The sequence below is a fragment of the Oncorhynchus mykiss genome, chromosome 16 (genome assembly GCF_013265735.2).
Source record: "Oncorhynchus mykiss isolate Arlee chromosome 16, USDA_OmykA_1.1, whole genome shotgun sequence".
Classification (NCBI taxonomy): domain Eukaryota; kingdom Metazoa; phylum Chordata; class Actinopteri; order Salmoniformes; family Salmonidae; genus Oncorhynchus; species Oncorhynchus mykiss.
Genome location: NC_048580.1, coordinates 66,843,188 through 66,857,219, shown reverse-complemented (window position 1 = coordinate 66,857,219; position 14,032 = coordinate 66,843,188). Strand labels below are relative to the sequence as shown.

General features: G+C 47.2%; 1 protein-coding gene across 2 annotated transcripts in view; it reads left to right on the top strand.

Moving 5' to 3' along the window:
• The window catches only part of LOC110492586 (plexin A3), a 189,828-nt gene that overhangs the window by 154,942 nt on the left and 20,854 nt on the right, over positions 1 to 14,032 (top strand). Inside the window, exons 17-22 of one of the 2 annotated variants that reach the window (XM_036947590.1) lie at positions 787 to 880; positions 1,087 to 1,326; positions 1,601 to 1,744; positions 4,015 to 4,249; positions 7,440 to 7,582; positions 10,096 to 10,352. In XM_036947590.1, coding sequence (XP_036803485.1) covers positions 787 to 880; positions 1,087 to 1,326; positions 1,601 to 1,744; positions 4,015 to 4,249; positions 7,440 to 7,582; positions 10,096 to 10,352 — 1,113 coding nt within the window. Of the gene's footprint in view, positions 1 to 786; positions 881 to 1,086; positions 1,327 to 1,600; positions 1,745 to 4,014; positions 4,250 to 7,439; positions 7,589 to 10,095; positions 10,353 to 14,032 lie in introns of both variants that reach the window. The other variant, XM_036947589.1, reaches the window with a different exon arrangement.

The following is a 14,032-nucleotide window of genomic DNA, read 5'->3' as shown; positions in this document are numbered from 1 at the left end:
TCCCCTGCTATCCACCCCCCTCCTACCCTCCCCACTCCTCCTCTCCCCTCCCCACTCCTCCCCTCCTCCCCTCCCCACCCCACTCCTCCCCTGCTATCCAACCCTCCTACCCCCCCACTCCTCCCCTGCTATCCACCCCCCCACTCCTCCTCTCCCCTCCCCACTATCCACCCCCCCACTCCTCCTCTCCCCTCCCCACTATCCACCCCCCCACTCCTCCTCTCCCCTCCCCACTCTTCCCCTCCTCCTCACTATTCACCCCCCTCCTCCCGTCTCCTCTCCTCCTCTCCCCTCCTCTCCTCTCCTCCTCTCCCAGCCAACAGTCTGCAGGCTGGAATCTCTCAGCGCATGACCAATGCCCTGGGAGATTCCTGAGGAGAAACTCAGCTCAGACATCCATTACTGCCTGTAATGCCTCAGGAACACTCTGAGATTACAACATGAGCCCCAAAGCCACACCGAGACGCCCACACTGTCCCATTGTAGCCATTTCACCATGACACTAAAGCACAATAGACAGTATGGGGGATGATGTATCTAATGTATGTCCCATCCTAATCCATGGGACCCTTGAGGGGACTGTAGGCTCCCTCTTTTTCTGAATCTCAACAATACTGTAAGATAAATCATACAAACAACATGCTGTAGACAAAAACACTAAAAGTCAGCTCTGTTACACAGAAGTTCTTATTTCATTCCCTCCCTGTTGTCTCTCTGCCCATGTCACCAGGGTGCAATAACTCTCGTCTTAACCTCTCCACCATCATGTTTCTGCTTGTGTTTCAGTGGTAGCACCTTGATCACCGTCACAGGTACCAACCTGCTCACCATCCAGGAGCCCAAAGTCCGTGCCAAGTATGCAGGAATACAGACTACTAATGTAAGTGTTCCCAATATGAACATTCCATGTTTGCACTGTACCGCTCTGACTGTTACAAATGGGTAACCTGTATAATAGCAACTAGCATCAAGGACTTACGCAGTACGCTTTTGTTACTGTATACATTGTCAGTATTGTGGTTTTACACCGACGTTTGTCTCGTACTTCTTCCTGGTTTGACCCTCCTCTTTTATCTTCCTGTCCAGGTGTGCACTGTGGTGAATGACTCTGTGATGACCTGTCTGGCCCCGGGTATCATTTACACCAAGCACCAGGCCCCAGAGTCAGGCCTGCACCCCGACGAGCACGGCTTCATCCTGGATCACGTGGCTGCGCTGCTCGTCCTCAACGGGACACCTTTCACCTACTATCCCAACCCCACCTTCGAAACACTAGGGAACTCTGGGATAATGGAGGTCAAGCCCGGCTCTCCCATCATCCTCAAAGTAAATAGATTCCTTGTTTGGTTTCATTTTCTGTTACTTTTGTCTGTTGAGAGGAAGGAGGATAAAGCTCTAGAGAAGCAAGAGAGGTCATGTGAGACAGAACCAGTACAGAGACAACTTCCTTTCCCTACACATTTATTAACAAAGTCCCTGAGCTGAGGATAGAAGTCCGGATTGATAATACTCTAAATGCCCATACACTTTATTGTGTGTGTGCGCGCTTTCGTCTGATAAATGTGATTATTGTCCAACAGCATGTTTCTTCTGAAAACAGGGCAAGAATCTGATTCCCCCTGCTCCGGGCAACGCCCGGCTGAACTACAGCGTGATGATTGGTGAAACGCCCTGTCTGTTAACTGTCTCGGAGTCTCAGCTGCTCTGTGATTCGCCAGACCTGACCGGGGAGCAGAGAGTCGTGGTAAGACCAGATGTCCCGCCCAATGTTTACAGTAGTTTGTGTATTTTATGTCAACAATAGCTTCGTGTGAGATATTTTTCATAGCCAAACTGCTCTGGCCATAATCCAGTCTTGTTATTTCTCTAAATATATTTGACATGTAGTTAAAACACTTTTATCTGTGCTATTTGGAAACATGCCTGACTTAGAAATCACATCTCAAATCAATTCTATAATAGCTGTGTGGCAGTTTGTTACTTGAATGCTAATCCAGCAAATGTAAAAGTCAAAGGGTCATCATTCATTATGATTACGGCGGCCCGTTGATACAAGCAACTTCCCATGTAATCGAAGTATCTGTTGACTCCGCAGCTTTGGCGCATCACCAATGCCAAACAGGACTAGCTCTCTTTATTACGTACACGTCTCACTGCACAATGATTTCAGCTGTGGCCTTGAGCAGTAGAGGTGAAAAATAATCATCTTGGATTGATGAAATGCAATCTTTTTTTATTTTTTATGGACAGACAACCGTTGGCGAGAGCAGGTGATTTAATTGGCAGAGGGCAGTCTGGTCAATCTGATTATTGCAAGTGTCATACGTATTTATCCATGTATTCCTATACAGTGCCAGCTGTCAAGACAACCACGGCTCAGAATGATTAGAAGTAGGTAGATTTAGTCCTGGAGTGTGGCAGCTTGTTTACCTTTTGTATCAAAGGTCCTGATCTCATGGTATTGACTTGACACTAACACGCCTGGACGAGGTAACTGACTGTTGATTCAGTGAAACGCTCAGACTTTAATTTAATCCGATCAATAGAGTCAACTGTGGAGAGGAGGGAGCATTTACAAATCAAAGCTGAGATGAAAGAGAGGGGGAGAGAGAGAGGTGATGGGTGAGGTGGAGTGATCTCCCTCCCAGGGGCAGGGAGATATGGAGACACACACGGCACAGTGAGAAGGCTGAGCCAGCTGTGTTAATGACCTGACACATAGCGCAGTGACGGACAGACACACAGACAGCAGAGTGGCATTCTCCCTGTTCCCTTCCATCCAAACCACTCAATAATTAAAGCACACAGCCAGGAGGGGAATGGGGAGGTAAAGGTGAAACTCGTTAGCCAAACCTGTTGGAAGTCATCTGTAATTGGCCTGAAGTTTAAAAAGGAGATGTTAGAACCAGGGTCAAAACTAAAAAGTTAGGACATGTACTGTAACTCTGAGTCTGAGCTACATACAGTGAGTCTGAGCTACATACAGTGAGTCTGAGCTACATACAGTGAGTCTGAGCTACATACAGTGAGTCTGAGCTACATACAGTAAGTCTGAGCTACATACAGTGAGTCTGAGCTACATACAGTGAGTCTGAGCTACATACAGTGTGCCTTCAGAAAGCATTCACACCACTTGACTTTTTCCACATTGCGTTGTTTTACATTTTGAATTCAGGCTGTAACACAACAGAATGTGGAATAAGTCGAGGGGTATGAATGCTTTCTGAAGGCACACTGTAGTAATAAAATCCTTCATATTACAGAGCCCAATTTTTCCATCTCAGTAGCTAGGTTTCCATTCAATTGGCGACAGATTGTCATGTGAAGATAAAAACATCTGCCTAAAAACAATATGACGTCTCCATCAAATTGACTGTAGTGCACGACAGAATTCCTATGTACTGAAAAGAAAAGTGAAATGGATTTCCATCACATTTTCAACTCTACGAATGGTTTTCTCACCCCAAACAATGTGTTATATAGCGAGTGTGCCAACTCTGGTCCTGGCAGGTGTGCTCAAGACAACAGTATGCAGGGTGCAGATTGAGCGCTGTTGGCGAGAGCGCACGTATCGTCTGCATGATGAGATTATGGATAAAAGAGCGAGATCATTTGTATTTGTCGAACGGCAGACGAGCACGGATGATCATGTCACCAGAATAAGACCCTCAATATTTATTGGGAAGGAGCGTCAAGCTCACCACCCTGTGAAGTTCATCGTAACTTATTTCATCTGTAGCCTAATAAACGTAATGCGTAGTGGGAGGAACACACAACAAGTTTACTTTGATATGATGGATATTATATTTGCACATAAAAGCGTTTCCACAGACATTTCTCACATAAGTCATTTTACAGACACAAAACGATCCCACCTTGTCGGGTGTATTTTGTTTTGTCGACGTTTGGAAAGTTTACTGAAAAATGTTCTGTTTCCATCAGGTCTGTCGTGATTTTTTTTTTATCCGACATGCGCTTTACTCGCATAAAAGGTTGGATGTGTTTCCCCTCCAGATCACGGTGGGGGGTTTGGAGTACTCCCCAGGAACACTGCACATCTACTCCGACAGCACCCTTACCTTACCGGCCATCATCGGGATCGGAGCGGGAGGAGGGGTGCTTCTCATCGCCATCATTGCTGTGCTCATCGCCTACAAGAGGAAGACCCGGGATGCTGACCGCACCCTGAAACGCCTGCAGCTGCAGATGGACAACCTGGAGTCCAGAGTGGCCCTGGAGTGTAAAGAAGGTAGGAGCACCGGTCACTATGACCTCCTCCTTCTCCTATTGCTCTCCTCTCCTAACATATCCTATTTCCCTCCTATTATATCCTATCATATCCTATTTCCCTCCTATTATATCCTATCATATCCTATTTATCTCCTATCATATCCTATTTCTCACCTAACATATCCTATTTCCCTCCTATTACAGTGCCTTGCGAAAGTATTCGGCCCCCTTGAACTTTGCGACCTTTTGCCACATTTCAGGCTTCAAACATAAAGATATAAAACTGTATTTTTTTGTGAAGAATCAACAACAAGTCGGACACAATCATGAAGTGGAACGACATTTATTGGATATTTCAAACTTTTTTAACAAATCAAAAACGGAAAAATTGGGCGTGCAAAATTATTCAGCCCCCTTAAGTTAATACTTTGTAGCGCCACCTTTTGCTGCGATTACAGCTGTAAGTCGCTTGGGGTATGTCTCTATCAGTTTTGCACATCGAGAGACTGAAATTTTTTCCCATTCCTCCTTGCAAAACAGCTCGAGCTCAGTGAGGTTGGATGGAGAGCATTTGTGAACAGCAGTTTTCAGTTCAGTTCCACAGATTCTCGATTGGATTCAGGTCTGGACTTTGACTTGGCCATTCTAACACCTGGATATGTTTATTTTTGAACCATTCCATTGTAGATTTTGCTTTATGTTTTGGATCATTGTCTTGTTGGAAGACAAATCTCCGTCCCAGTCTCAGGTCTTTTGCAGACTCCATCAGGTTCTCTTCCAGAAGGGTCCTGTATTTGGCTCCATCCATCTTCCCATCAATTTTAACCATCTTCCCTGTCCCTGCTGAAGAAAAGCAGGCCCAAACCATGATGCTGCCACCACCATGTTTGACAGTGGGGATGGTGTGTTCAGCTGTGTTGCTTTTACGCCAAACATAACGTTTTGTATTGTTGCCAAAAAGTTCAATTTTGGTTTCATCTGACCAGAGCACCTTCTTCCACATGTTTGGTGTGTCTCCCAGGTGGCTTGTGGCAAACTTTAAACGACACTTTTTATGGATATCTTTAAGAAATGGCGTTCTTCTTGCCACTCTTCCATAAAGGCCAGATTTGTGCAATATACTGATATACTGAATATACTGATTGTTGTCCTATGGACAGAGTCTCCCACCTCAGCTGTAGATCTCTGCAGTTCATCCAGAGTGATAATGGGCCTCTTGGCTGCATCTCTGATCAGTCTTCTCCTTGTATGAGCTGAAAGTTTAGAGGAACGGCCAGGTCTTGGTAGATTTGCAGTGGTCTGATACTCCTTCCATTTCAATATTATCGCTTGCACAGTGCTCCTTGGGATGTTTAAAGCTTGGGAAATCTTTTTGTATCCAAATCCGGCTTTAAACTTCTTCACAACAGTATCTCGGACCTGCCTGGTGTGTTCCTTGTTCTTCATGATGCTCTCTGCGCTTTTAACGGACCTCTGAGACTATCACGGTGCAGGTGCATTTATACGGAGACTTGATTACACACAGGTGGATTGTATTTATCATCATTAGTCATTTAGGTCAACATTGGATCATTCAGAGATCCTCACTGAACTTCTGGAGAGAGTTTGCTGCACTGAAAGTAAAGGGGCTGAATAATTTTGCACGCCCAATTTTTCAGTTTTTGATTTGTTAAAAAAGTTTGAAATATCCAATAAATGTCGTTCCACTTCATGATTGTGTCCCACTTGTTGTTGATTCTTCACAAAAAAAATACAGTTTTATATCTTTATGTTTGAAGCCTGAAATGTGGCAAAAGGTCGCAAAGTTCAAGGGGGCCGAATACTTTCGCAAGGCACTGTATATCCTATTTCTCACCTATCATATCCTATCATATCCTATTTCTCTCCTATCATATCCTATTTCTCACCTAACATATCCTATTTCCCTCCTATTATATCCTATTTCTCACCTATCATATCCTATCATATCCTATTTCTCACCTATCATATCCTATTTCTCACCTAACATATCCTATTTCTCACCTCTCCTCTCCTCTCCTATCCTATCATATCCTATTTCTCTCCTATCATATCCTATTTCTCTCCTATCATATCCTATTTATCTCCTATCATATCCTATCATATCATATTTCTCTCCTATCCTATCCTATCCTATCTAATATATTTGCCAAGCCATCATTGTAAATAATAATGTTTGACTTAATTAAAAATAAAGGTAAAATATCATTTTCACCGTGGCCATTTTAAAACAGTTCTATGTTCATCTGAATGCTCTTCGCACATACATTTCTGTCACTGAAATGACACCAGCACTGCTCATGGCTTTTTCCTCAAGCAAAGATTGCTTCATGAAAGTGAGCTGAATCATTGACTGGCAGGGTATTTTGATATGCTCTTATCAGAGAGCTGCGTGTGCTTTTGAAGATTAGTGTGTTATCAGCATTGGCCTGCTCTGAACAGTTGTTGCTATCGTGTTGCTCTTATAGTAGGTACAGTACAAGTCAATCACTCTACATTCTTTACAATATATTTTCTGAGATGCTACGCTGACTCTGTAGAAGGTAACCAGGCAACCACAGAACTGACTGTGTACAGCAGGAGTGGGCATCTCCAGTCCTCGAGGGCCTGATTGGTCTCACACTTCTTCTCCATCACTAGCAAACATAGCTGATTAATCACATTGCATTCTAAACTGGAGATCATGATTAGGTGATTATTGGAGTCAGGTGTGTTAGCTGGGGCAAACCGGTGACACCAATCAGGCCCTCGAGGACTGGAATTACCCACCCCTGATGTACAGTATGAGGATGACCAAAATATGCTGTCCATTACTCGGTAGAGGGCAGTCAAGTCTTATAAGCATGTATCCATGTATTCCTATACTGTGCCAGCTGTCAAGACAATCACGACTCAAAATGATTAGAAGTGGGCAGATTTAGTCCAGAGTGTGGCAGTTTATGGTATTGACTTGACACTAACACGCCTGGACGAGGTAACTGACTGTTGATTCAGTGAAACGATCAGACTTAATTTAATCCGATCAATAGAGGGGGGCAGTTGTGGTCATTTTGTCTAACCACATCCTGTCAGGTGCTCCCCCACACACAAAATGGCCTTTCTGTGTTCTTCCTGACCATGTGCTTCTCCTGTGTTTCTCTGGGATTGGATTAAAATGGCAATTTTTGTATCTTATGCTCCTGTCAACATAGCATTCGCTGAGCTACAGACAGACATCCAGGAGCTGACCAATGACATGGACGGAGTGAAGATCCCCTTCCTGGAGTACCGTACCTACACCATGAGAGTCATGTTCCCCGGCATCGAGGAGCACCCCGTCCTCAAGGAGCTGGATGTAAGTGTAAGAAAACTAAACTAGAGTACTTGTTCACTTCACTGCCTTCTGCTTCTGTCTTCACTTGTGTTGTCTTGGTAACTCAGTAGAGTATGCTTTCCTGAGGTTCACTTGTGTTGTCTTGGTAACTCAGTAGAGTATGCTTTCCTGAGGTTCACTTGTGTTGTCTTGGTAACTCAGTAGAGTATGCTTTCCTGAGGTTCACTTGTGTTGTCTTGGTAACTCAGTAGAGTATGCTTTCCTGAGGTTCACTCGTGTTGTCTTGGTAACTCAGTAGAGTATGCTTTCCTGAGGTTCACTTGTGTTGTCTTGGTAACTCAGTAAAGTATGCTTTCCTGCGGTTCACTTGTGTTGTCTTGGTAACTCAGTAGAGTATGCTTTCCTGAGGTTCACTTGTGTTGTCTTGGTAACTCAGTAGAGTATGCTTTCCTGAGGTTCACTTGTGTTGTCTTGGTAACTCAGTAGAGTATGCTTTCCTGAGGTTCACTTGTGTTGTCTTGGTAACTCAGTAGAGTATGCTTTCCTGAGGTTCACTCGTGTTGTCTTGGTAACTCAGTAGAGTATGCTTTCCTGAGGTTCACTTGTGTTGTCTTGGTAACTCATTAAAGTATGCTTTCCTGCGGTTCACTTGTGTTGTCTTGGTAACTCAGTAGAGTATGCTTTCCTGAGGTTCACTTGTGTTGTCTTGGTAACTCAGTAGAGTATGCTTTCCTGAGGTTCACTTGTGCTGTCTTGGTAACTCAGTAAAGTATGCTTTCCTGAGGTTCACTTGTGTTGTCTTGGTAACTCAGTAAAGTATGCTTTCCTGAGGTTCACTTGTGTTGTCTTGGTAACTCAGTAAAGTATGCTTTCCTGAGGTTCACTTGTGTTGTACTGTAACTCAGTAAAGTATGCTTTCCTGAGGTTCACTTGTGTTGTCTTGGTAACTCTCTGCCAAAAAAAGAAGGGAATAAAACTAAAGCGATAGATCCTGTTTTTTAAAAACGAGTCAGTAGCCAGCAGCTCTCTTAGTGCCGAGCTTCAGAGAAACCTCTTTTCTTTTTTTTCTCAACCTTATTTCTTTTTCATTTCAACCTGAGGCTGAGTCAACCCAGGAGCTCCACCAGCCCTCCATAGACTACTTGTCTAGAGACTGCCGCAGAAATGTTTTGAAAATAGTCAGCATAGAGGAATATTTGAAGTCACTACAGCCACGTTTAAGGTGCTCCATGTAATCCTCAAACTAATAACAAACCATTTTCTTTCTCCCTTTTTCTCTTTACATATTTCTCCGCCTCCTCTCTCCTCTCCCCCCTCTCCTGTCTCCTCTCTCCCCATCCCTTTTCTCTCTCCCCTCTCCTCTTTCCTCTCCTCTCTCCTCTCCCCCCTCTCCTGTCTCCTCTCTCCCCATCCCTTTTCTCTCTCCCCTCTCCTCTTTCCTCTCCTCTCTCGTCTCCCCCCTCTCCTGTCTCCTCTCTCCCCATCCCTTTTCTCTCTCCCCTCTCCTCTTTCCTCTCCTCTCTCGTCTCCCCTCTCCTCCTTTTTCTCTTTACACTTTCCTCCCCTCTCTCCCACTCCTCTCTTCTCCCCCCTCTCCTGTCTCCTCTCTTCTCTCCCTTCTCCTCTCTCATCTCCCCTCTCCCCTCCTCTATCCTCTCTCGCCTCCCCTATTCTCTCGTCTATTCTCTCCCCTCTCCTCTCTCCCCTCCCTTATTCTCTCTCCCCTCCCCTCTCTTCTCCCTCTCTCCCTCCCCTCTCTTTTCCCCTCTCCTCTCACCCCTCCCTTATTCTCTCTCCCCTCCCCTCTCTTCTCACTCCCCTCTCCCCTCTCACTCTCTTCTCCCCTCCCCTCTCTTCTCCCCTATCACTCTCTTCTCCCCTCTCCCTCTCTCCCCTCCCCTCTCTCCCCTCCCCTCTCTTCTCCCCTCTCCTCTCTCCCCTCCCTTATTATCTTTCCCCTCCCCTCTCCCTCTCTCTCCTCCCCTCTCTTCTCCCCTCTCCTCTCCCCCTTCCTTATTCTCTCTCCCCTCCCCTCTCTTCTCCCCTCTCTCCCCTCCCCTCTCTTCTCCCCTGTCCCGCTCCCTCTCTCCCCTCTCCAACTCCCTGTCCCTCTCCCTCCCTCCCCTCTCTTCTCCCCTCTCCCTCTCTCCCTCTCCCCTCCCTTATTCTCTCCCCTCCCCTCTCCCTCTCTCCCCTCTCTTCTCCCCTCCCTTATTCTCTCCCCTCCCCTCTCTTCTCCCCTCTCCCTCTCTCCCCTCCCCTCTCTTCTCCCCTCTCCCTCTCTCCCCTCCCCTCTCTTCTCCCCTCTCCCTCTCTCCCCTCCCCTCTCTTCTCCCCTCCCTTATTCTCTCCCCTCCCCTCTCTTCTCCCCTCCCGTATTCTCTCCCCTCCCCTCTCTTCTCCCTCTCTCCCTCTCTCCCCTGTCCCTCTCTCCCCTGTCCCTCTCCCCAATTAATAACCCCTTGGACCTCCTTTTGTGTATTCCCACCTCTGTGTCCCCCATCCCCCTCCTCCTCCTGTGTCCTGTCCCTCAGTCCCCGGCCAATGTGGAGAAAGCCCTGCGTCTGTTCAGCCAGCTGCTGCACAGTAAGATGTTTCTGCTGACCTTCATCCATACCCTGGAGGCCCAGAGGTCATTCTCCATGCGGGACCGAGGAAATGTGGCCTCTCTGCTCATGGCCGCTCTGCAGGGCCGCATGGAGTACGCCACCGTGGTACTTAAACAGTTGCTGGCTGACCTCATAGAGAAGAACCTGGAGAACCGCAACCATCCTAAACTGCTGCTCCGACGGTGAGGATACTTTAAAGATATATACACTACTGGTCCAAAGGTTTAGAACACCCTCTCATTCAAGAGTTTTTCTTTATTTGTACTATTTTTTACATTGTAGAATAATAGTGAAGACATCAAAACTATGAAATAACACACATGGAATCATGTAGTAACCAAAAATGTGTTAAACAAATCAAAATATATTTTATATTTGAGATTCTTCAAAAGGCCTTTCAAGAACTTTGAAAGCTTCTTCAAGTGCAGAGGTATATTAAACCCATGCTGCAGAGGTATATTATGTGATCTGGAGACAGCGGTATAGATCACTACACCACCCTAGGCAGCAATATAGATCACTACACCACCCTAGGCAGCGGTATAGATCACTACACCATCCTAGGCAGCGGTATAGATCACTACACCACCCTAGGCAGCAATATAGATCACTACACCACCCTAGGCAGCGGTATAGATCACTACACCATCCTAGGCAGCGGTATAGATCACTACACCATCCTAGGCAGCGGTATAGATCACTACACCACCCTAGGCAGCGGTATAGATCACTACACCACCCTAGGCAGCAATATAGATCACTACACCACCCTAGGCAGCGGTATAGATCACTACACCATCCTAGGCAGCGGTATAGATCACTACACCACCCTAGGCAGCGGTATAGATCACTACACCACCCTAGGCAGCGGTATAGATCACTACACCACCCTAGGCAGCGGTATAGATCACTACACCATCCTAGACAGCAATATAGATCACTACACCACCCTAGGCAGCGGTATAGATCACTACACCATCCTAGGCAGCGGTTTAGATCACTACACCATCCTAGGCAGCAATATAGATCACTACACCACCCTAGGCAGCGGTATAGATCACTACACCATCCTAGGCAGCGGTTTAGATCACTACACCATCCTAGGCAGCAATATAGATCACTACACCACCCTAGGCAGCGGTATAGATCACTACACCACCCTAGGCAGCGGTATAGATCACTACACCACCCTAGGGAGCGGTATAGATCACTACACCACCCTGGGCAGCGGTATAGATCACTACACCATCCTAGGCAGCGATATAGATCACTACACCATCCTAGGCAGCGGTATAGATCACTACACCATCCTAGGCAGCGGTATAGATCACTACACCACCCTAGGCAGCGGTATAGATCACTACACCATCCTAGGCAGCGGTATAGATCACTACACCATCCTAGGCAGCGGTATAGATCACTACACCATCCTAGGCAGCGGTATAGATCACTACACCATCCTAGGCAGCGGTATAGATCACTACACCATCCTAGGCAGCGGTATAGATCACTACACCACCCTAGGCAGCGGTATAGATCACTACACCACCCTAGGCAGCGGTATAGATCACTACACCATCCTAGGCAGCGGTATAGATCACTACACCATCCTAGGCAGCGGTATAGATCACTACACCACCCTAGGCAGCGATATAGATCACTACACCAACCTAGGCAGCGGTATAGATGACTACACCACCCTAGGCAGCGGTATAGATCACTACACCACCCTAGGCAGCGGTATAGATCACTACACCACCCTAGGCAGCGGTATAGATGACTACACCATCCTAGGCAGCGGTATAGATCACTACACCACCCTAGGCAGCGGTGTAGATCACTACACCACCCTAGGCAGCGGTATAGATCACTACACCATCCTAGGCAGCGGTATAGATCACTACACCACCCTAGGCAGCGGGTTAGATCACTACACCATCCTAGGCAGCGGTATAGATCACTACACCATCCTAGGCAGCGGTATAGATCACTACACCACCCTAGGCAGCGGTATAGATCACTACACCACCCTAGGCAGCGGTATAGATCACTACACCATCCTAGGCAGCGGTATAGATCACTACACCATCCTAGGCAGCGGTATAGATCACTACACCACCCTAGGCAGCGGTATAGATCACTACACCACCCTAGGCAGCGGTATAGATCACTACACCACCCTAGGCAGCGGTATAGATCACTACACCATCCTAGGCAGCGGTATAGATCACTACACCATCCTAGGCAGCGATATAGATCACTACACCACCCTAGGCAGCGGTATAGATCACTACACCACCCTAGGCAGCGGGTTAGATCACTACACCATCCTAGGCAGCGGTATAGATCACTACACCACCCTAGACAGCGGTGTAGATCACTACACCACCCTAGGCAGCGGTATAGATCACGACACCATCCTAGGCAGCGGTATAGATCACTCACCACCCTAGGCAGCGGGTTAGATCACTACACCATCCTAGGCAGCGGTATAGATCACTACACCATCCTAGGCAGCGGTATAGATCACTACACCACCCTAGGCAGCGGTATAGATCACTACACCACCCTAGGCAGCGGTATAGATCACTACACCACCCTAGGCAGCGGTATAGATCACTACACCACCCTAGGCAGCGGTATAGATCACTACACCACCCTAGGCAGCGGTATAGATCACTACACCATCCTAGGCAGCGGTATAGATCACTACACCATCCTAGGCAGCGGTATAGATCACTACACCACCCTAGGCAGCGGTATAGATGACTACACCATCCTAGGCAGCGGTATAGATCACTACACCACCCTAGGCAGCGGTGTAGATCACTACACCACCCTAGGCAGCGGTATAGATCACTACACCATCCTAGGCAGCGGTATAGATCACTACACCACCCTAGGCAGCGGGTTAGATCACTACACCATCCTAGGCAGCGGTATAGATCACTACACCATCCTAGGCAGCGGTATAGATCACTACACCACCCTAGGCAGCGGTATAGATCACTACACCACCCTAGGCAGCGGTATAGATCACTACACCATCCTAGGCAGCGGTATAGATCACTACACCATCCTAGGCAGCGGTATAGATCACTACACCACCCTAGGCAGCGGTATAGATCACTACACCACCCTAGGCAGCGGTATAGATCACTACACCACCCTAGGCAGCGGTATAGATCACTACACCATCCTAGGCAGCGGTATAGATCACTACACCATCCTAGGCAGCGATATAGATCACTACACCACCCTAGGCAGCGGTATAGATCACTACACCACCCTAGGCAGCGGGTTAGATCACTACACCATCCTAGGCAGCGGTATAGATCACTACACCACCCTAGACAGCGGTGTAGATCACTACACCACCCTAGGCAGCGGTATAGATCACGACACCATCCTAGGCAGCGGTATAGATCACTCACCACCCTAGGCAGCGGGTTAGATCACTACACCATCCTAGGCAGCGGTATAGATCACTACACCATCCTAGGCAGCGATATAGATCACTACACCACCCTAGGCAGCGGTATAGATCACTACACCACCCTAGGCAGCGGTATAGATCACTACACCACCCTAGGCAGCGGTATAGATCACTACACCACCCTAGGCAGCGGTATAGATCACTACACCATCCTAGGCAGCGGTATAGATCACTACACCACCCTAGGCAGCGGTATAGATCACTACACCACCCTAGGCAGCGGGTTAGATCACTACACCATCCTAGGCAGCGGTATAGATCACTACACCATCCTAGAGAGCGATATAGATCACTACACCACCCTAGGCAGCGGTATAGATCACTACACCATCCTAGGCAGCCGCATAGATGACTACACCATCCTAG